The sequence below is a fragment of the Leopardus geoffroyi genome, chromosome B3 (genome assembly GCF_018350155.1).
Source record: "Leopardus geoffroyi isolate Oge1 chromosome B3, O.geoffroyi_Oge1_pat1.0, whole genome shotgun sequence".
Classification (NCBI taxonomy): domain Eukaryota; kingdom Metazoa; phylum Chordata; class Mammalia; order Carnivora; family Felidae; genus Leopardus; species Leopardus geoffroyi.
The window spans coordinates 99,626,245-99,650,239 of record NC_059337.1 but is presented as its reverse complement, the minus strand read 5'-3'; the positions used below and the strand labels follow the sequence as shown (position 1 = coordinate 99,650,239).

The 23,995-nt window shown below is 40.3% G+C and overlaps 1 protein-coding gene across 4 annotated transcripts in view; it reads right to left on the bottom strand.

The window, feature by feature from the left end:
• GNG2 (G protein subunit gamma 2) overlaps positions 1–23,995 on the bottom strand; it is a 120,569-nt gene extending 96,574 nt beyond the window's left edge. The window contains exons 1-2 of one of the 4 annotated variants that reach the window (XM_045450962.1): positions 23,578–23,741; positions 4,946–4,987 (exon numbers count right to left, since the gene is read on the bottom strand). Coding sequence is in view for 1 of the 4 variants with exons in the window: in XM_045450959.1 (XP_045306915.1) it covers positions 4,971–4,987; positions 23,578–23,833 (273 nt within the window). In the remaining 3 variants the exon portion in view is untranslated. Of the gene's footprint in view, positions 1–4,940; positions 4,988–23,145; positions 23,419–23,577 lie in introns of those variants that run through there. The other 3 variants (XM_045450960.1, XM_045450959.1, XM_045450961.1) reach the window with 3 other exon arrangements.

The following is a 23,995-nucleotide window of genomic DNA, read 5'->3' as shown; positions in this document are numbered from 1 at the left end:
TTAGGTAAAATTCACATAACACAAAGTTAGCCACTAACCGTTTTAAAGTGTACAATCCCACAGCATTTAGTACATCCGCAATGTTGTGCAGCCATCACCTCTCTCTAGTTCTAAGACATTCCTATTACCCCCAAAGGAACCCTGCACCCAGAGTAGTCATTTGGACCTCTTATTTACATTTACTCTCTAATTTCTCTCTGGCAAAGAATAAAAGAAATCTGGGTTTAAATGACAGCATAATGATTTGATATGCTTTCATTTCTTCTGTAACTTTTTTGATTCACAAAAAAACCAGCATGCACAGGTCTGAAGCTGAAATGATGCTAGTCTTAACAAAATGAAACCGGGATTGGTTGTCCTAGAAGGAACCCCAAAAAGGGGGCTGAGGTAGATCTCAAAATAATTTACAGTTCTATCCAAGACAAATCCTTGTCAGAAACCCAGATCGTACCTCCATGACTGATAGTGCTCAATCTATTGGGATTAAAAAAAAGATATTGAAAGATAATTCCTTATACTATCAACAAGGAAAGTTCAGAAGATAGGGAACAATTAAGCACATTTAATAAAAAGGGGAGGGGGGAAAGTGCCAGCTCCTGAAAGTCAAGTACCTGTTCTGGGGAAGCTAAGTTATTATTCTTTCAAGAACACTTATAGCCTTCTTTGTCCCAGTGGTTTACAGAAACATAAAATAAGAGACCCCAGGACCTTCAGTATTCCCATTTTCTCACTCTGCCTCGTTATGGTTAACACAGTGCAGTGTCTTATGGAAGCAGGGAGGAAGGACTGAGCAAGAGTCTTTACCCAGATGCAGCTACTTGGATCAGGGCAAGTAGCTCACACTCTACAGCTGGCAAGTCAGGAAGCATCAAGAGCTGGGTGAGACTCCACCACATCGTCCACTCCAATCCCTTCCCCTCGGGCACTCAAGAGAGTCTTCCTAATACTTCTCTATTTCTGAACAGTCTATGCTATCTCTCAGGTGGGAAAGTCCAACTTTGTCATACAATAGACAGGATTCAAACTAAGAGAGCCCTGGGTTGTTTAGGGAAACTTGGGTTTTATCATTTCCATACATGCTGAGGTGCTGAAAAAGAAGCAGTGAGGCACTGTGGTCACTTCAGTAACAAAGTTTTTAAAGATGGGCTCATCAGAGGCATCTTGTAAGAGGGTGCTGGTAACACTGGGGAACTGAAAGGGAATGCCATGAAATGTAACACCTCTTAAATGTCACAGGTTCTTCTTAGTTCTGAATCTGAGAGTTGTTGTTGTTGCTGTTTTTAAGTTGGTTTGAGCAAACATGCTAATGTGGATACAGATTTTCCAAGAGTTAGACTTGCTCCTCTCTTCACCCCAAACCCTGGGGGTTGTTGTCATTATTTAATGTAATCAAAATTTCTATTCGGGGGCACCTTTATTTGGGGGCATCAGTCAGTGGAGCGTGCAACTCTTGATCTCAGGGTTATGAGTCTGAGCCCCACGTTGGGTAGAGAAATTACTTAAAAATAAAATCTTTAAAAAATTTTTCTATTTTAGTAATTCATTGGCATGACAGCTACTTTCCACTAGAGTCATTTGTTAGACAGATGGTGGGGGGACCAACTGTCCCGATTTTCCCAAAACTCGTCCAGTTTTAGCATCAAAAGTTCTATGTCCCAGGAAACCCCCAGTCTTAGACAAATCAGGGTAGTTTGTTACCCGATTGCTAGCCCTAGGTTTGGTCTTCAGATCTGCACTGCTGAAGTGTCTAGAAGTAAATAGAGAGGGGGCCTGCTACAAAAAGTAGCTGAAAAAATTTAAAATCTCCAACAAAAATTTCCAGCTACATTGTCCTCCAGAGAGAATTTTCAAAAAATAAGCCAGTGGTTCATTTCACTCAGTAGGCAAAAAATGGTTTCTTACTTTGTGGGGATGACCTACCTGATGGATGATGGAAATTAAACCATACTTATAAATTAGCTATAAGAAATACCTCTACAGTGAGGTTTTAAAATATTGTTATTTTTTCCTCCAATTTCCACATTTTAGAGCCTAATAAATATAGCATAATATGACACACAGACATAACAGCATAAAATAAAAATCTCACATGTCTTTGGTACTATTCAAAGACCTTGGAACTTACACACTATGGGCAAACTCCCCAAAGCTGGAAGAACTCCAAAAATAGCACACCCTCCAGGGGCCACACCCATAGTACCAAAAGGTCTGGCCAAGAAAGGAGCTGTGGGACGTCAACCTGTCCACTGGATCCAATGACAAATACTCCAAGAAAACCCAAAGCCTTTAGGGCTTGTATCTATAACACAGGATTTCCAGAATCAAGACAAGAACTTGCTTCAGCAATTCAGGAACCCTAACTCCTGCTCAACCCTACACAGTGGAATGTTAGATAATCCTACCTCTGCTACCTGACGCCTTTCCACTTTTCTGAACAACTAATCTCTTTTACTTTGCAGTAGGCAGAATAATAGCCTCCAAAGAGGTCCGCGTCCTAACCTCTGGAACCTGTGAATATGTAACCTTACAAGGGAAAAAGGGACTTTAAATTAAGGACCTTCAGAGGGAGAGAGTATCCTGGATTAGCCAGTGGGCCAAATCTTATCACAGGGGTCCTTAAATCAAAGAAGCTTTTCTATGGGAGTTCAGAGTTAAGAGATACAGAAGGCATACAGAGATGCAATGTTATAGGCTTTGAAGATAGAGAATTCTCTAGAATTCTCTCCTAGAGCCTCCAGAAAGGAAGGTGCCTCTGTCAGTACTTTGCTTTTAGCCCAGTGAGATCCCTACAGAACTTAACCTGCAAAACTGTAATAAATTTGTATTGTTTTAAGCCACTGAGTTTGTGATAATTTGTTACAACAGCAAACAGGAAACGAAATATATCCTTCATCATTGCTGCGCTTTCAATTTGCATGCTGCCTTGGTAGTATTTTGCTTTAAACCCCAATATTTGACCATTTCTTACCCAATGTTTAATCTGCTTCTCTGTACAGACTAAAAAAAACCAGATTTGGTCCTAGAGCACATATGCTCAAAATCCCTCCAACAGTGCAAAACACTATTTTGCTTTACATATCTACTTGGTTTAGTTTCTTTCTTTAGTTTGTTAGCACAGGGACCACTTACATAAGGAACCACTGAGCATACGTGAAATCAATCATTTTGCATGAGGCAAAAATGCTTGTGAGAATGATAAGTGACAAATAATCACTCTACCATCGTGTGCAAAGACACAGTAGTTCCCAGTGTCTTCCTAGGGTGCTCTGGATATCACAGTGACTGGAAGATGCCACCGGCCTTTTGTGAGCCAAGGACAGGAACACCGAAAAGGACAATGAAGAATTGTCCCATTCAACATGCCAGCAACTCCCATTGAGAAACTCTGCCTGGATTGATTTGAAGCATTTAAGTACATGCATTAACACGAAAGAAATCAACACAAACATCAGATAGAGAACATCAAATACTTATAAGAGAGTCTTCATTATCAACAATACAGTAGTCCCTACCTTATCCGTGATTTTGCTTTCCACAGTCCCAGTGGTGCTTGGTCAACCACAAATATCCCCCACAAATAAGGGGGGGGGGTCTACTGTATTTGGTACAATGTAGGGATGGCTCAGTACTCTTGCAAGATATTAAGTACTTAAATCCAAAAGAACCTCACTATGAGGTAGCAAAAGCTATATATGGTCTTAAAAGCATACCTACACAGGCCTTTCTTCTAATAAGCTCTTGGTTAGAGATTCTTATCCTAAGTTTCTAATACTAGAAAATACTAAATATTTGCTGAATAAATAAATGGATTAAAGACCAGCTCCAGGAAACTGTCAGTATTTTTTATTAGCACTTTTCTGTAACCACTAAATAGTTATGTAAATAAATAATTAAAAATCCAACAACCGAATTCAAGCCACTGACATAAAATCCAATGGGCAACGAAGAGAATAGGTGGTAGGATAAAGGAAACAATATCGGCCATGAATTGAGAGTTATGGAAACTGAGTGGTGGGGATATGGAAGTTCATTATATTATTCTATACTGGAATATACCTGAAATTTTTCCTAATGAGGTTAAATTTTAAAATAGGGGAAAGGGGCACTTGGGTGGCTCAGTTGGTTAAGAGTCAGACTCTTGGTTTCAGCTAAGGTCATCATCTCTCGGTTTGTGGGTTTGAGCCCTGCGTCAGGCTCTGTGCTGACAGTGCAAAGCCTGCTTGGGATTCTCTCACCCTCTCTCTCTGCCCCTACTCTGCTCTCTCTCTTTCTCTCTCTCTCTCTCTCTCTCTCTCAAAATAAATAAATAAACTTAAAATAGGGGAAAAAATCCAAGTTGCTGACTGTTGGTTGGGGCCGACAAACACATTATCACCTGTCTCAGCAGTATGGTGACCTTTCAAGTCTATAACCAGAATCAAATGGCTTTAGCTACTTTCAAAAGCCAAGTTAGCTTCTTTAAGAAGAAACCCCTACAGCATTAGATTGACCTTTCGTTATTATTGTTTGTTGCTGCTGGAAAAAAGCCCTTACAACGTCTACAACCAATCTGTTAAGAACAGGGCTTACCCTTCTCTGATCTAATCTACTGTGACGTCTGTCTTGCACAGGGTATGTCTTCAATAGCTGCAACTGATTAATCATGTATAGTACCATAGGAATACATTTTAAGGCTATGACCTCAAGGCTCTCCAACTCAGGTTTTTAGAAGAGAATAAGAAAATCTGGGTGAGAAATCTGATTTGAACTATCATCAAGGATAACCAGTCTTGCCTTAAATCCTGAAATCATGTTAATTTTACTAAAGCCTCTATGGATATTTCTTTTTGATAAACATCACACGTCAAATGCAATCATCTACAGGATCAGTTAAGATACTCTTTTCGGCTTAAAGTTCTGGTTAGATTCAAGAAAATCCTAGGAGAAAGTATTTTATAATTCTTACCTCTTGAGTTCCCAAAGCCTGAGGCTCACTGGCAGATCTGGGCTGTTGAGAAAGCAGAGAGGAAAATGTATTTTTTTTTTTTTATAAAAAGGAAAAATAACATGATACGTAAGAGCTGAACAGGCAAATGGGCGTTTCTGTAACTAGGGCTTGGTGGTAATGGCTGGATAGCTCTAAGGGCAGAGGGTCTCACAGGTTTACATTTCTGAACCAAGAAACAAATATTTTGTTAACTCTTTTTCTTTTAAGAAGCAGATGTGAAATAAGAGTCTCTTTCTTTGTGAACTTCCCTGGCCTGCAAGAAAACATGAAAATACAAAGTCAGCTTGGGAACTTAAGGAAAGCAGAGTTCTTGGTGACAGAGATGACTAAGAACAAGTCTTTCTCTTGACCTCACCCAATCTGCTCCCAACGGACCAAAGTGGCAGAGGCAGGAAAGGTTCTTGCTTTAGGTGTCCTGGACAGAGCTGAAGTTCCATTTATGTGTATCTAGCCCTTTAAGAGGGTAGATTTAGACAATTTGGCAATTATAAAAGCATCTTTAGTATCTACAGTTTCTGTGGGCTGTTTAGAAGTAGAGACACGCATATCCCTGGCCACCATGGCTTCTGAGGATGTTGAACGAAAATCACATTGGGTCCTAGGACCCATGAACATCAGTGTCTGTAAAGATCTCACAGTGCTTAAGATTGGCACGTGTGCTACAGTCACAACCCAACCAGCTCCCAGATGGTTAGAAGGGATCATACATTTTATTTTTATTTATTTATTTATTTATTTATTTATTTATTTATTTATTTATATTAACATATGAAATTTATTATCAAATTGGTTTCCATACAGCACCCAGTGCTCATCCCAAAAGATGCCCTCCTCAATGCCCATCACCTACCCTCCCCTCCCTCCCATCCCCCATCAACCCTCAGTTTGTTCTCAATTTTTAAAAGCCTCTTACGCTTTGGCTCTCTCCCACTCTAACCTCTGTTTGTTTGTTTTTTTTCCTTCCCCTCTCCCATGGGTTTCTGTTAAGTTTCTCAGGTGGATCATACATTTTAAAATGAGCCAAAGTTGTTAGGAAAGCATTATCTCATGATTAATGACAGCAAAGAAATAAAAAAAGCCAAGGGCCAAAAACAACCTATTTTCAGAGAATGAAACCTATGGATAACGATGATTAGTGGGGCTTGTAAAATAAGCCTATCCAAGGATGCTCGGAGCTGAGCACTCTCATGCATTACTGGTGCTAGCAGCCTCTTGGGAAAACAGTTTGGCACTATTTATCAAGGCCCTCAAATATGTTCTCAATCATTGTCTTAGTGATATCACTCCTTGACTTTATTAAAAAAATATATAAAATGCAGACAATTTTTACCAAGGTGTTAGAAACAAACGAAATACCAGTAATTCAGCCTACTGAGTAAAATAAAAACTCTGCATGATGGAACTTTGAAACAATACATACAAAAAATTGGGGAGCCTTGGGTGGCTCAGTCCATTAAGCATCCACCTCTTGATTTCAGTTCAGGTCATAATCTCATGGTTTGGGAGTTCAAGCCCCACGGTACAGAGCCTACTTGGGATTCTCTCTATCTCTGTCTGCCCTTTCCATGCTCATGCTCTCTCAAAGTAAGTAAATAAAACTTTTTAAAAAACAGACACAAAAATTTTAAATAAGGAAAAATATACATGATATAAAGTAATGTGAAAAAATACAAAACTACATATAGTATGACCTCAGTTAATTTTGTAACATATGTTTCAAATATATTTTTTCTAATCCTTTTTTATATTTTCACATGTATATTCTTCTAGTATATTATTTCACAAATATTATTTTCTGATAAATATTATAATCTCTCTGATATAGTTTATTCTAGAAAATGACTGGAAGAAGATACATCAAAATGTAAACAGCATATTACCTCTTCTATCCTATCATCTATAGGATAATGAAAGTAGCAGAAATTGTTAGATATGTCCAGTATCTGCTCTTCTCTTTTATGCTTATAATAGAATTTTCAGCTAGGAACAGAGATGTCAAGGATAACTACTTTTCCCAGCCTCCATTGCTGCGAGGTGTGTAGCTATGAGACAAAGTTCAATGCGAAGACTGCAACAGTGATAAATGTCAACTTGTGGGCCATGCCCTCCCCTTTCCAACTACGTCCCTTCCTGCTGGTGATAAGTGAGATCCTTAGGGCAAGCTACTACTTTAGATCATAAACCAAGAAAAACATGCTTGAGTGATGGACTAACATGATAGAAAAAGCATGGGTCCCTGGATGTTCTTGGGGGGCAGAGCTACCTTTCCAGCCCTGGACTACCCATACCTCTGAATTATGTGAAAGAGAAATAACTTCTGTCACCCACGGCGAAGTCAAGTCTCTGTTACGTGCAGTTCAACTAACAACTCAAGTATTTTGGCAATTTAAGTATTTTCCAAATTTTCAATAATCATCGTGAATTACTTTGATTATCCGAAAAAAAAAGTTTGTTAAGCATCGTTTCATAATGTTAAGAAAATTAAGATAGCACAGAATGGAGTTCAAGCAACGTGTGACTTCTCTCCATATAGGAGAGGAAAAAACGAAATCCACAGTTTCAAGAAGTAGTTAATATATCCTTTCAAGGGCATAAACTACACACAAACTCCCTGAGTTGCTATGACCCTTTCATCATGCACCAGGGCACTTTATTTCAAGCCTTTTGAAAAACAGTTTTAACAAGGAAAAGTTGTTTAGCTCTAAATAAAATCTGCTTTAAAATCTGCTTGAGGAATACTCTAAAAAAATAAAACTCTAGTCAACATATTATAATTATCCACTTGAGAAGATATCTAGACTTCTTAAAGTAAACTTAGAAACATTCTTAAAAACAGCTTTATATGCACTCACTCATACCTTTAATTTAATAAGGGTGTTGTTTCCTCCGCATATAGAATCATAATGACTCACCCCTACCGTATGTAATTCCACTGGCCCAATAACTGTGTTGACTGTCCATCAAACAAGTGTTATGCTGTGTTTTTACTTTCCTCTGGAGTGGAGCTCACATAACCTCTCTAATCTCTGTGACCCATGGGCCCATATTATAAGATGACTGACCAAGATAAAGGAGTCAAATCTACTCCATATAATAGAGAAAAGATACCTCATCCACTTGGGGATCAGCTCTGAAACAATGGCCTCACTAAAACCAGTCTCTACCCATATTAGAATAATGCATTAAGGATCCTTTAAATCTGCAATAACATTATGCCCGTGGTATGTGATGTCTTTTGGAAGATCATTAAAGCCTTGTGCACTGGTGTGCAAGACATTTCCCCAGGCAGACCTCAAAGACTTATATGTAATTATGTATCAGATAAAGGATCTATTTTTCCCCCCTTCTACCCCCAAGAGAATGTCAAATGGTCCTTTTCTTCCCTGTGAATCACAACTCCCTGACACTAATATGGCTAACTTATATTCAATAACAAAGGAGGTATGCCAGAGTTTCTTCACTCCCCTCTAAGGATAACTACGCCAGTATGTTTTCAAGATCCCCCTAAACTCTCTCTTGCAATAGGCAAAGAGAAGCTGATAGTCCAAGCTCTGAATTCTCAGTTTCTCTCCCCCTCTTCCCTTGACAGGAACATAAGCAAGCCAACTCGACAGGCCTAATTACCATGGTAACAACATGCACTGTGATTATAGATGTGTTTGTTTTTTAAAATGACTCACAGATTGTTCTCCCAGAAGCCCCAGACACACAGGTTTCTGGGTGGTTTACAAAGCTATTCAAAGTTTTCTTGCAAATTTCTCGCTCCTATTAGCATAACTGGTGTGATGGAGAGAGATTCATCAAATCAAATATGCCCTTCTCCTTAAGGAAAAAAAAAAAAAACGCCGCTTGGTTCCTTAAACGCTCCAACATTAATCAATTTAAAACTTGGGTTAATAATGAAATTAATTTGAGTTTGTACACTGGAGATAATTAATCTGTTCCTAATTTAAATAATTAAGGTATTTCATAATGTAGTTTTAGAGACCCAAATGAAATAATCAAGTGAAATAAAATCAGCACTAAAAAAATAGCAAATAAAATAGCCTAAATCTGTGGGTACATGATCGGACCCATGTAAAGTGTTACAAAAGAATAAATGTTAAGTCTTAATACCAAGATGTTTTTAAACCAATGTCCAAAATAAAGACATTGACTTTTTAAATGCAAACAGGAAAGAGTCCAGACATTTGGAAAAACTGGACTGTTCTGTTCATTTATTCAATACATATTATTTAAGACACGCTATGTAATAAGTATCATTGTTTATAACCAGAACATCGCAATAGGGCTTAGGGAAGACCATTTTTTTATTGGAGACAAAGACCATGGGTGTGGCTTAGTCTATGAGAAAGATTCTTTGCCTCACAAGGCACCATTCGGGGTAAGCTCCCAGTGAGAAGGACAATTTTCCAATGATCGTATTGGGCTTAGAATTCAGAGTCCTGACTTTGGCATCATGGTTGACTCTCTCCAAAAAAAAGCACAGTTGGTAATTTTGGTATGTTGGCTTTCCTCGGTATGAATTGGAAACAAACCTTATTTTAAAAGAAAATTTAAATGGAAACTTATAAATCTATTTAACTTAAAACTCTATCTCCTGATGCTTTCGTATAATACAACATATAAAACACACACACACACGCGCGCGCGCACACACACAAAATAGTCACTAAAAATCACCGTCTCCAAATAGCTACACATTTTATGCACTGTTACCAATAATATACTCTTCCTCTAGAGTTTGAAGGGATAAATAGGCTAGGTTATACTGTGGTAATGAACATTTCCCAAATCTTAGTGGTGTAAGACAGCAAAGCTTATTTCCCACTCCCACTACATGCCCACTGCGGGTCAGTGGAGAGACCATTCCTGGGTTGTCTTTACTCTAAGACCCAGGCTTAAGAATGCAGCCCCCATTTCTGTGTTCCTACCACCGCCAGTTGCCAAGGAATGCACTCACACCCTGATTCTTAGAAGCTTCTTCCTGGAAGTGATAAATAGCACTTATGCTCACATTTCCCTGGCTAATACAAGATATGTGGCTACATCTAACTAAATGGACAGAGAAGTGTAAGCCTTTCGTGAGCTGGGAAGGAAAACTGGAAATATGTATGACTAAGTGCATGGATTACTGGACAAATAGTGCAAGCCTGAAATTGGTGCTTAAGTCAAAACATCGACATCTGGCTATCCCAGGGAAATAGGCTTCCTCAAGTGATTCCTTACTCCAAGTTCTTTGTGTCTGTGACTGCTGTTGATCCATAACAGTGATTTCTGCTAGAATTTGGTAAGAATCCCATGGACAGAATAAAAGATACTCTAATTCCAGCTTTGTAGTAACAGTAGTAATTACAGTAATTAATAGTTATACTTCTAAATAGTTACTATGTCATGCATTCTGCTAAATGAACATTTTAATACATTATATAATTTTCTCCTGACAATTTTGTGAAGTAGGTATTGTCATTATTATTTCCCATTTTATAGATGAGGAAACTGGGGCATAGAAAGTAACTTGCTCTAGAGATTCCGATTCCAAACTGGTGTCCTTTAATTAACTATGCTCACCTGTGTATTAAGCTTTAGAAAATTATTTTTTTAACATTTATTTATTATTTTCTTTAGAGGGAGCGTGAGTGGGGGAAGAGCAGAGAGAGAGGGAGACTTGAGGATTCAAAGCAGGCTCCGCGTGCTGAGAGCAGCAAGCCCGATGCAGGGCTTGAACTCACAAACCACGAGATCAGACCTAAGATGAAGTCAGACACTCAATTGTCTGAGCCACCCAGACACCACAGAAAATTATTTTTTACACTACAGTATTTTAGGATTATTTTAAGACTTATAATAAAAAACACATCATTTGTCTTTTACCTAGAAGCTTTCACCTTTTCTTACTTAACTTTTGTGTTATTTTCATTAAAAGACAATCTAGGGGCTGTTCAATATCAAGGGTTTTTTTTTTTTTTTTCTTAGTGCAATTATTTGAATGCCTATACACCATGATGTTCCCTAAACACAGTCATCATTTATGAGATTTTTTTTTAATAGCAAAGGATCAGCTCAGTTCTCTAAAAAGACTCAAAAAGGATGGGTTTTTTTTCCTGTTTAAGTTTTTTCACAATTTTTCTAATATGGTTCTGTACAGATCAGATAAATACCCTTCTTAAATAGAGCTCTGTTGGCAAAGCCTAGAAATTAACTTTACTTTCCTGTTTAAAAATGCAACTATGAGTAGGAAGCACTCAATTCATTTATTATAGAAAAGGTACTCCTACTATTAATACTTAGTCTGCTATGATGAGAACGCAAAGAAACCACACCTCAAGGCAAGCAGTCAAAACACTGTAATGACAGCAATTCTGCTGAAATCTCCCTTTTTTCACTATGGCTGCCTCACACACGTGGCCTCTGAAATACAATGCCAAAGTGGAAAGTAGGAATCACGAAGAAAAGGCAACGATAATAGAACTGCATGTTGCCTCCAGAGTTGGAAAGTGAAAACCAATTTTCGAAACAACTCATAATCTGAAATTCCAGAGATTAGTCATTCTTCTCTTACAGGTGCTGTAATCAACAAAATACACACCTCTCTAGAGAAAACAAGGTTTTCATTGAAGTCCGACAGGCGCCACACATAGAGAACCCTTGGCCTCTCTGGGGCCTGTCTTGGCCCAGGGTGGGTTTTATTTACATCAAATTGACTTAACTGACCAGGCAGGAAATCTCATTTTATATATATGTGTGTGTATATATATGTGTGTGTGTAACATATATTTATATGTATGTAACATATATATAACATATAATTTATATATATGTTACATATATTTTTGTACATATAATGTTACAAAAAAATTGTGTAAAATATGTTACATATATATATATTTACACAATTTTTTACAATGCAGATAATGCAAGAGTGGTTGTCTAAATTAAACGACATTTTTTTTTGAAGTTTTCATTTAATTTATTTTTTTTTAATTTATATCCAAGTTAGTTAGCATATAGTGCAACAATGATTTCAGGGGTAGATTCCTGAATGCCCCTGACCCATTTAGCCCATCTCCCCTCCCACAACCCCTCCAGGAACCCTCTGTTTGTTCTCCACATTTAGGAGACTCTTATGTTTTGTCCCCCTCCCTGTTTTTATATTATAAGTTAAATGACATTCTTATGGCTTTATAGGACCTGATGTATTTTCCTCTGGAATAATTTGGTTAGAAGGTTATTTACTAAGTCTTGAATTAGCCATTTGGTATTTTCTTTCAGGATTCTTTCTCCCATCTACCTATATCACCACCATTTAACAAAAACAGGCTTTTTGTCTATGTGTGTATGTGTGTTTTTCAAAAGGAAATGCATGGAAACACTGGTCAACTCCAAGTTGTGGGCTCTTGAAATATCAATTACCTTTTTTGAGGCTTGATAGCTTCACTTATAAAATGGGAATAATAATAGTGTTAGACTCCATTGACTGCCTACTTCTTAATCATCAACTCCTTGTTCTTTGCTAACACAACCAGACCTTTTCTCCGGGGTCTGGTGACCATGTGCTTCAGAGACGCTGTTCCGTGGCCTCAGGAGGAAACTCTCACATCAGCCAATCACAGGGGTTCCGTCTGCCTCACCTCCGTAGATAAAGCGTGTGAGCTCTGAGGGGGATTCAGCTGGAGACAGCTGTTCTGTAACACTAATAAGAGGTACATGAAAACGAATCAGTCACCTCACTGTGCCTCTAGATATTGAAATCTGCCTGTTATTCTGAAATTGTAGTAGCCATGTCAGCACCGGCAGGGGAGCAGTCTAAGAGAGAAACCAACTGTGGAGGATGTCAGAACAGGAGGAAGGAAAGAATGCAGGTTGCTAAGAACAGTGTTCTGGAGTTACCCTTCTTTTAGGAGGTCTTGAGGCAAATTTCCTGTTGGTTAAGCCACTTTGGTAGGGTGTTCCTTTACCAGCAACCAAAAGTACCCTGATAGAAAAATTCTGTTCACTTCTCATAGGGTTATTTTTTAAAACTAATGGCAAACAGTAATGTATGCAAAGTACGGGGCACAAAAATAATGCCCAGCAAATGCTAGTTCTCAACTTGATTGCTGAAATGTGTTGATTTTCACTCATTCAACCACGAGTGAGCGCTTGACTCTATGTGGTCCGAATGGCTCCTCTGTGAGGTTTTCCTTGGTTCCTCCCAATAGAATTAAGGGCAAAAATCACTGCTTTCTCTACTTTGTTCATCTAAAAGATAATACCAAGTACCTAAGGTTTATTTTAAACAATAACATTGGCATTTAGTCCAGACAACAAGCCCTATAGTGCTGATTGCAGTGTAGAAAAATATAATGAAACAAAGTAGTCTTGCTGACTGTGTAAATCAATTTGATCCGAATAAAATTTAACCCAGACCAGGTACTCAATGGAGCAGCCAAGTGTGCTACATTTGGAGACTGCCTAGTTTAACGGAAAAGTGGCTTTCTGTAGAGGAAAGACATATTTCATAGATTACTTTTTTTATTTATTTGTTTTGAGAGAGAGTGCATGCACGTGAGTGGGGAAGGGACAGAGAGAGGGAGAGAGAAAATCCCAAGCAGGCTCCACAGTGTCAGCACAGAGTCTGACACAGGGTTCAGTCTCACAAAACATGAGATCATGACCTGAGCTGACATCAACAGTCAGATGGTTGACCAACTGAGCCACCTAGGCACCCCGAGATTATTATACATGTATGTGAAAAGGACATACTGGCTCTGAATTTCATCTCATCCTTAGGACCTGACTGGGAACTCTCACCCACCCCCACCCCCCACATCCTCACATGGTGTTCTCCTCACCAAAGGCTCAATTTAAATGTCACCTCCTCAGAGAGGTCTTCAGGGACTACCCAACAAAAGTACATTTCCATTACCACCACCATCATATGTATAATCTCCATCATTCAACTTGTTTCTATTTTCATCCATCTCAGCACTTCTCACTACCTGATATTTTCTTGTATTATAATTTATTTCTTGTCAATGGGGTCCAAACGTGGCTGGCTGTGATCTAATTAGCCTGGGCTGAGGCCAGGACTTGGGTATTTTTTTCAAAGTACCACTCAGTGATATTGAACATGCAGCCAGATCTAAAAGCCACTTGTTTATGTGTTTACTGGATCTCTCCCAACACTAGACTGTGAGTTCCAAGAAAACAAAGAACTGGCCTGTTTCGTTCATCCAAGTCTCCCTGGCCCCTCCAAGGACACGTGGCACATCGCAGACATTCAGTTAAGGCTTGTGGACCGAATGACCAACTGGGTTATAATTACATCAGCATTTGTCTGTTTCCCCTGTAGCTTATGAGCTCCTAGAGAGCTCCTAAAGTATCTAGCCCAGTCTGCATCAAAAAATAAGTGATGAAGGAGAGTTCAGTAAATAAATGAATTATAAACAACCTGCATTTGTGAGCTTAAATATTCTCTCACATGCACACACATACACACACACACACACACACACACACAATAATATGTGAAGTAAGGGATGTGTTAATTATCTCGATGGAGGGGATCCTTTCACAATGTATACATGTATCAAATAAGCCCACTGTACACTTTAAATGGCTTATTTTATTTGTTAATTATACTTCAGTAAAGCTGAAATTAAAAACAAATAAACAAAAAACCCCACATAACTGTATTTGTGTGCTATATATAAGGAAGACAAAGATGAAACTGGGCGTGGCCACTGTCCTCAAAGAGCTGGCTGAAGGGGAAGAAAGGCAGATTGCCATTATACACACTAGAATGTGCTAACTGCTATGATGAAAGAACAAAAGATTTCAGGGGAGGTAAAAATTGTTTCTTACTGGGGAGGGGGGGGGGAAGAAACCAAGGAAGGCTTCATGGAAGAGGGAGCATTGGAACTGAGTCTTACAGAACAGACGGAATTTGGCTATTCAGAGAAGTAACACTGTGGGGTGAAGTGTGGAAGGGGAAGTAGGAAGGTTATTCTAGGGAGAGGAAAGAACACACACAAACCAGTCCAGCTGGAAGTTAGGAGGGCCTGGACTAAGACACCAGCTATCAATGTGGAAAAGAGTAGATAGTGTCAAGATATGTTCCCAATCACAGTGCAAAAAGCTATGGGACCAGCTACAACTTGGGCTGTTTGTTGAGGAAAACTGAAATTGAGTTTTTATAACTGAGGGACTGAGAGAATGGGGTGTCATTAATAGTCAGGGATCCGGTAGGAGCTAGTTTTGGGTGGGGAAAGGCAATAGTAGCACTGATTTGGACATGTGAGTTTCATTTTCAGTGGGTCGAATGTTTGCAGGGTGCTTGATGCACAAGTTTGGCAGCATTTGAACTTACCTGCACGGTGACAATGACTAAAGTCATAGAAAAGGATTTGATAAAGGGAGAGGGAGAAATTAAGAGGCAGAAAAACCAAATCTTGAGAACAAACATATTTACAGATCATAACTTGGGGGTTAGTGGGGAAGTTGGGAGCCTTGAGAGAGCTATGAAGGGTGGAAGAATGTGCCACCCCAAAATATACCTTTTTGACATACAGATTATTTTGAACAGGATACTTTGGGAAACAGCAGACACAGGAGAAATTCTGAAAACAGACTAGACGTTATCACTTATGTAAGGGAAATTTACATTTATAAAGGAAATCTCCATTTATAAGGGTGCCTCCTCCCTCTCCTACCTGAAAGGGAAGGATGACTAAATCCCTAGAGACTCTAGTCAGTGGACAGGTATCCACTTAAATCTGCTTTATCTTAATCTTACTCTTATTTACCACACTTTTCCTGGTCACCTCCCCCATAACTGGCTTCCTCCAACCCTTCTTCTCTGCCTTTAGCTGAAGATGGTATTTCAGCCGGAATTCTAAGCCACCTCTGAGAGTTACTCATTTTTCCTGGGTATCCTGCATGTATACATGAGGTATACATGTTAATAAGTATGTTTGCTTTTCTCTCACTAATTAATCGGCCTTTTGTTCCAGGGTTCCCAGATGAGAACTTAGAAGGATAGTGGGAAAACTATTTTTCTTCCCCAACAGGTAGAAGAGAACAGGTTCGTTGAGGTTATAAAAGTCAAGGGGAAGCTCTGTTGGCAGCAGATCTAATTTTAAACTAATTTATGTGCACGAACTAATCACATTTGCAGGCAAAGAGAAGAGGGCCAATAAAGATAAGAAACCAGGGGCGCCTGGGTGGCTCAGTCAGTTAAGCGGCCGACTTCGGCTCAGGTTATGATCTCGCGGTTCGTGAGTTCCAGCCCCGCGTCGGGCTCTGTGCTGACAGCTCAGAGCCTGGAGCCTGTTTCAGATTCTGTGTCTCCCTCTCTCTGACCCTCCCCCGTTCATGCTCTGTCTCTCTCTGTCTCAAAAATAAATAAACGTTAAAAAAAATTAAAAAAAAAAAAAGATAAGAAACCAAATACATGTGAAAGAGATAGACTTATTGTCAGAACATAGTCCCCTACAAAGTAAAAAGAAATGGAATGGAGAGTCCAAGTAAAGAGCTTACTCTCAGCTTGAATGAAAGGCTGTGTTAATTTGACCTAAGAAGACAGGGAAGAGAATGAGTGGTGACACAGAGGTATTTTGAGATGGTAAGTAATGAGGTTGAGGAAGCCTGTAATATATACCTTTTCAGATAAACAGAAGGTGAGGTCACCTGAAATAAATAAAAGTAGTGGGACTTAGGTTTAAGGGTTTTATTGAAAATGCACAGGGAATAGTAAAATAGGAAATTAAAAAAAAAAAGAAGAAAAGGGTTTTCAGAGAAGAGCAATGGCCCTACAGATGTTGCAGTGAATGTGGAGTAGAACCCAGCTTCTAGACCCGCTTCACTAGCTCTGAGTGCCAGGTACTGGAGGAGAGGATTGTGGAAAGGTCTGACCCTGACAACCAGGCTGGCAGGAGGGCAAGGAAAGTCCAAAGCAACAGGGAGAAAGGGGTCAAGGGCCTAGTTTTCCCAAGCCTCTCCTTTAAAGAGCTTGACTGTTTACACATATTTGCCAAGAGATAAAAGAGTTGATCTTGTCTTATCTCAAACCTTGGTATAAAGTGGTACCATTTCTAAGAAACATGTTATCACTCGAGTTTAAGATTGAACTCCCTCTTTTTAAATGTTTAATGAAGGCCCTTAGAGATTGTTTGAACATCGATTCCCATTAAATATAACTCGTTTTCTGTAACATAAGAGTCTGGGGGAACATATATATCTCTAATGCTCTTACCTGAAAATCTGAATTGCAATTCCAACATGACATCCTTACATTTGAACAAATCTGAACACAGAAACTGCATACTTACCCGTTACACAGGGTGTTAAATTTAAACACTTATGGTCTTCTTTTTAAACAAAATAATTTGGTCATACAAACAATTTTAAAAGTGACAAACTATAGAGACTTTCTCTGTCCGTTTGCCCTAAGACGGAGGGAGGTGAAATGGAGATTGAATTGGGAGGCAAGGTATTAATCATCTGGGCAAATCTAGAAAGGTAACTTAAATTCTAGGCCTTTTCTATTATCCATCATGGATGGTTTGATACAGGTTAGGCTCATCCCCAGGTCATTTTCAGTTGTACAAGTTCTACGATGTCAAAGGCCAGGAACTAAGTCTTAATAAAGCTCTGTAATTCCCCTCTCCACCTGGATCTAGTAAAGCCAGTGATGGATCCTCCAAGTAAATGCAGAATAAATAGATTTGCAAATTAAACAAACTGGGGTTCATTATTCAACCAACCAACACAAAGAATGCATTATAAGAAATACACATATGATCATTCAGGAGTTCTTCAAACCATTCAAGGTCAACCTCTGTTCCCACACCATAAATCTCAGATATTGTTGCTCTTAATAGAATCCCCCTTCATCTTCCCACCCAGCTCCTCTCAAGCCTTGTCCACTCCCTGCCTCACCAGTTTCAGAATCAGGGGTGAAATCTGCAGTGGGAAATGAAACACAGAAGGATTCCCTATTTTCAAAAGTGAAATTTAGATCAGCATCACATTTCATTAGTAGAAACCTTTTTCAGAAATCTATTGTCGTTTAACTACCAAAGCCCCTTCTTCACAGGTTAATCCTCTCCATTATGCAGAGCTGGAGAGGGGCACCTGGGTGGCTCAGCTGGTTAAGGGATGGACTCTTAGTTTCGGTTCAGGTCACGATCTCACAGCTCTTGGGTTCCAGCTCCAGGTCGGCCCCGCACCGGCAACTCAGAGCCTACTTAGGATTCTCTCTCCCTCTCTCTCTGCACCTCTCCTGCTGTCTCATGCATGCATGCAACAGGCACACACTCTCTCTCTCACAAAATAAATAAAGAAACTTAAAAACAAATAAAATAAAGAGCTGAAGAACAATTTAGTACTTTAGATTCTCTTCCTTATTTCTGACCCTGCTAACTATTGGGCATTTTTTTTCTCATCCAGCTAATGAGAAGAAACTAGAAGAACATGGGAACAACAGTCCCCCAGGGCCTCCTCTGTAGTAGCCTGGTCCACATTTGACCAGCCAGCTCACTGGTGTGACTGTCTACAATACGGGTTTGGATTTCACTATCAGGTCCTTGATATCACCAATTACCAGGAGCTATACAGATTTTCTTACTTTCTCCTTTTGATTTTTTTTTTTTTTAAATGTAATGTTTTTTATTTTGTGTTTTAGAGAGAGAAGGAGATAGAGTACTAACAAGGGAGGGGAAGAGAGAGACACACACACACACACACACACTGAATCTGAAGCAGGCTCCAGGCTCTGAGCTGTCAGCGCAGAGCCCAATGTAGGGCTCAAACCCACAAGACTTATTCATGACCTGAGCTGAAGTCAGAGGCTTAACTGACTGGGCCACCCAGGCACCACCCCTCCTTTTGATTTTATTTTTTTATTTTTTTTATTTTATTTTTTTTTTTCAACGTTTATTTATTTTTGGGACAGAGAGAGACAGAGCATGAGCGGGGGAGGGGCAGAGAGAGAGGGAGGCACAGAATCGGAAACAGGCTCCAGGCTCTGAGCCATCAGCCCAGAGCCCGACGCGGGGCTCGAACTCACGGACCGCGAGATCGTGACCTGGCTGAAGTCGGACGCTCAACCGACTGCGCCACCCAGGCGCCCCCCCTCCTTTTGATTTTAAAAGTTACTTCTGAGAGAGATATTTTACTTGGGCAGAGATAATACTGGTGTATGCAAGAGATTAAGTACAAATATCACAATCATGATCTTTATGATGCACTATGTTAAGAGATCCCACCATTTAAAAATGTCTCCTTGAAAACAATCCAATTAAAAAATGAGCAAAAGACTTGAGTAAACGTTTCTCTAAAGAAGATATACAAATGGCCAAGAGGTCCATGAAAAGATGCTCAACTTCATTAATCCTTAAGGAAATGCAAATTGAAAACATAAAGAAATACCAATTCATATCCATTAGTATGGCTACTATCAAAAACAGACAAACAAAAACCCCCAAGAAATAACAAGTGTCGGTGGGGATGAGGAGAATTTGGAACTCTTACGTAGTGCTGTAGGACTGTAAAATGGTACCATCGCTGTGGAAAACAGTATGGCCATTCCTCAAAACAATTAAACACAGAATTATGATCTGATCCAGCAAATCCATTTCTGGGTACCCCAAAAAAGTGAAGGCAGGGACTCAAACAGATAATTGTACACTCATGTGCACAGCAGCATTATTCACACTAGGTTAAACATGTAAGCAACCCCAGTGTCCAACAGATGAATGAATAAACAAAGTGTGGGGTAGATACACAAAGGAATCTTATCCAGCTTAAAAAAAGAAAGAAATTCTGACACCTGCTACAACACGGATGAACTTTGAAGACATTATGGCGAGTGAATTAAGCCAGTCACAAAAAGACATACCACTTACATGAGGTACCCAGAGTAGTCAAAGTCAGAGACAGAAAGTAGAATGGCGGTTGCCAGGGGCTGTGGGGAGGAAGAAATGGGAACTTATTGTTTGATGGGAGCAGAGTTTCAGTTTGAGAAAAATGGAAAAGCCCTGCTGATGGACAGTGGTAATGGTTACACAACAATGTCAATATACTCAATGCCACAGAATGGTACACTTAAAAATGGTTAAAAGGGGAAATTTTATGTTACATATATTTTACTCCAATTAAAAAATATATATATAGGGGCACCTGGGTGGCTCAGTTGGTTAAGCATCTGACTTCAGCTCAGGTCATGATCTCATGGTTCATGGGTTCGAGCCCCACATGGGCTCTGTGCTGACAGCTCAGAGCCTGGAGCCTGCTTCAGATTCTGTGTCTCCCTCTCTCTCTGCCCCTCTCCTGTTCACACTGTCTCTCTCTGTCTCTCAAATAAATAAATGTAAAAAAAATTAAAAAAAAATATATATATATCTCCTGGAACCTTGGAGGTAGCTAGCAGCAAAGGTCGAGAATATGCTAGTTTTCCCTTATGTCACCCGTGAAGAAAAAATGACATCTGAGTACCTACCATATAGCAGGCACTCACCTATTCACACACAAAAGCAAAAACAAAACACAACAAAATGAAAAACAAAAACAAAAACAAAAAGAAACCCTTGATTACATACTATTAACTTCTCCTTACAACGAAGAAACTAAGGTGTATACATTAACGTACCAGGTCAAGTAGTAAGAACCAGGGATAGGATTCAAAGGCAGATCTGCCGGACTCTCGAAGCCTGTGTTCTTTTCACTCCACGATGTTCTTTTATTCTACCCACAGTTGTCTTTTTGAACTGGCTTTCTGCTTTGACGATAGAGCTTTTATACTTAAAAGTTGGGCCTGCCTTCTGAAGTAGGCTAAAAAAGTCAGTCAACCAAATACATTCACTATGTGCCCACCATATGAGGCCCAGGGCTGGCCACGAAATAATGGAGTCATGTTTCCACTCAGCCATTGGCCATATGGCAGGAAAAAAAACCCATACAATTAAAATTTCAGTGTCCATCGACTCCCTCAAAAGCCACTGAATACTCTGGGCAAAAGCACTATGTCTTTCAATATTCCATATGGCCAGAAAAAGTGGAAATAGTCCAGTTTTACAGCATAGAAGCATTTTTATCTTTTTCCTAAACCTTCTACCATCACAGTGGCTGATCTGCTGTTACTCACTGATGTTGTGCTTCAAGCTGGAATTTAACAATTAAGGAAATGTTTTGTGCTGTGCAGAAAATAGGCAGCTCTTAATTGTTTTCTAAAAGAGAACAGGGGGCCCTCTTGACTCTCCTGTGCCTAAGGGCCAAGGTTTCATTTTCTTACTCTTTTGTGAAACGCAGCGAAGAATAACGCAGATTATCTACACATCCCCAAATAAAGCAGGGTGTTGGCAGGATCCAGTGAATACAGCCTGAAGATGAGTTAAGTACCAAAGGGTGAGCCCCATCCTTGTTCATACAGCCCAGATTCCCAACTTTCTATTTCATTTAGTGACAGGCAGCTTGATCACAAAACTGGATCCAAGTAAGGGGCATTCTGGATCCAAGATCCACCCTACATCTCCCCCTGGAAGATGATCTTTACATATTTTATTCTTTAGGAGGCAAATGGGGAGTGTAATTGTGAAGTACATGGAATGACCTGTCTTGCCTACAGGTTTGATTAAATTCATGGACTCCACAGGGAAACTCTACGGTTTCAACACTAGCAATATTTTGCCCCTTAGACATAGCACAAGTTTAATTTAATAAGTAACCTCAGAGAAGTAGACATTTTTTTTTCCTTTAGTACCTAAAGATTCTCATCTCTGAACATGTGCTGCTACCCACAAATTTTGGGAAGCCAAATCAATTTCAGAAAGATGGCATTAAAAAGCAGACCTTACAGCTTCTCATAACCGAGAATGGTGAGAAATGAGGAGCCATATACACTCTCAATGACATATTTAGTGTTTAAAAGCCTATATGTTGGGAATTTGAATATCTAAATACGACCTTTTTACTATTTTTTTTACCTTACTATAAGCAGTTCTTTCTTTCCTTTGAAAACTTATCTCTCTTCATTCTAAACATTCAAGAAGAAACCTTTCATCAATGACCATTTATTGCTTACCCACACTTTCCATTGGAAACAAAGCTTAATTTTTAAAACCATGCTTCAGTAGGGTCTTATGCTCTTTCTCCTACATATCCTGCCAAAGACATCTCACAATTTCATTTCCAACCCATTAGACCTATTTACTGTACTTTTACAGGTCGTTCATAAATATGAACAAGTCATAGTCATGGGCACTCTCATTAAGAGGATCCATTGCTCAAGATAACCAAAGAACAAAAATCGCATTTTGATTTTACCATTTGGGTGTATACAGGTAAGGAAATAACCGAGCTGCACTTTCACGTTTTGTCCCTCACTAAGGTTAACATGCATCTTGACCTACAGATGAATAAAATCCACATAAACATCAAATCCATATATATCTGATTCTGGACAAGTTAAACCCGCCACACTCCTATGAGAAAGGATGCAACTTTAGGATGAGACCTACTGGCAAATGGTAGCTGTGTCTGAGGTTATCCAGAAAGCAGCTGCACAGAGAGCAGAGGGAGGAAGACACCGTTTTTTTAAACAAATACTGCCCCTCACATACGCAATTCCAGCCCTTGTTGGCAAATTCTGAGTACAAAAGGATTTAACCAAAAATAAATAAATAAATAATAATAATTTAAAAAACAGCTAAATCACAGTCGTTATAGTGCAAAACAGCAGACACCTCAGTGCAGTATGTAAGAAAGATAATGCAACGAACATTTCCCACCACTTATCACCCTTAAGACGAGGGGACTGCAACGCTCAGATGATGAGCCCACAGCTTCACAGCCCCAGTTGATTTCAACTGAGCCCCGCTTTTCTTCCAAGAGAACTCTGCAAACGGCTTCTTAACACTTAGGGTGTTTTTCTGACGAATCGCCAAAGCGAAGCGCCAACGATGATTTCAACAACAAAAACCAAACAAACGCAAAAGCAAATGTGCCACGAATTTGGCCATTCTCAACAGCCCTTCTCAAAGAACCCATCCTCTCATCCTTTTCCCCCCACCGATCCCGAAGCAACGTCCCCATCCTCCCTGAGAAATCCGCCCTTACAACCGCAGGCGGTGGTCATTCTCTCGCTTAAAAAGGAGCGAGCCCAAAAGCGGCCCCTTTACCTGGGCGCCCGCGGCTCGTCGGAGAGCGGCTGGTCTCCTGCGGGGGAGCCGATGTGTGCAGGGGAGCCCGGCGCAGCCCGCGCAGCCCGCCCAGCCCGGCCCGGCCCAGCCCAGCAGTAGTAGGAGCTGCCACGGAGCGGCCGCCGCTGCGCGCTGTGCGCTGTGCGTGTGTAGCAGCGGCGCCTGCAGCCCAGGGACTAGTCCCCACCCAGCTTTGTCTTCAATCATCGCGCTTTCTACAGGAAGCAGCGCATCTCCCACTTCCTCCTCTTCTTGGTGGCTCTCGGCTGCTTTCTTCTTTCCCTCTCTTTCGAGCTAGTGCTTTCACCTCCTCCTGCGCTGCCCACACTAGTGTGACCAGAACCCCTCTCCCCCTTTGTTCCAAGTCCCCCTGGTGCCTCTGTTCCTTCCTTCCCCTTCTCATTCCCTCACCTCTAAAGGCAGCTTCCAGCAACCGCCTCTTCGGGCCCCCTTCCCCGCGCGCGCAGTCGGCTTCCCGGCTACCGGCCTGCACCGGCCAGTTGTCGTTGATGGTGCTGCTGCTGTTGGTTTTGGGGGGTCCGCAGCCCCTGGCGGGGGGCTGGCCCTGAAATCCAGCACCAGCCTCAATGGCTGCTCCTGATTTACTGTGGTCCCTTTCAAGGCAGCTAGCTGGGAGCCTGCAGCTTGCAGCTTCTCGCTGCAGCATTTTGCTCTGTGGCCAACATGCCAGCAGCTTAATTTCTCCAAGGTCCCACTACCACGGAGATCTTATTAACCCACATGCTCAGAAACGAATGGCCCTGATAAGTATCCTTGTGGGGTACAAGTGCTAAACCAAGTCCTGCACTGCTACCTGTAGCCTGACAGT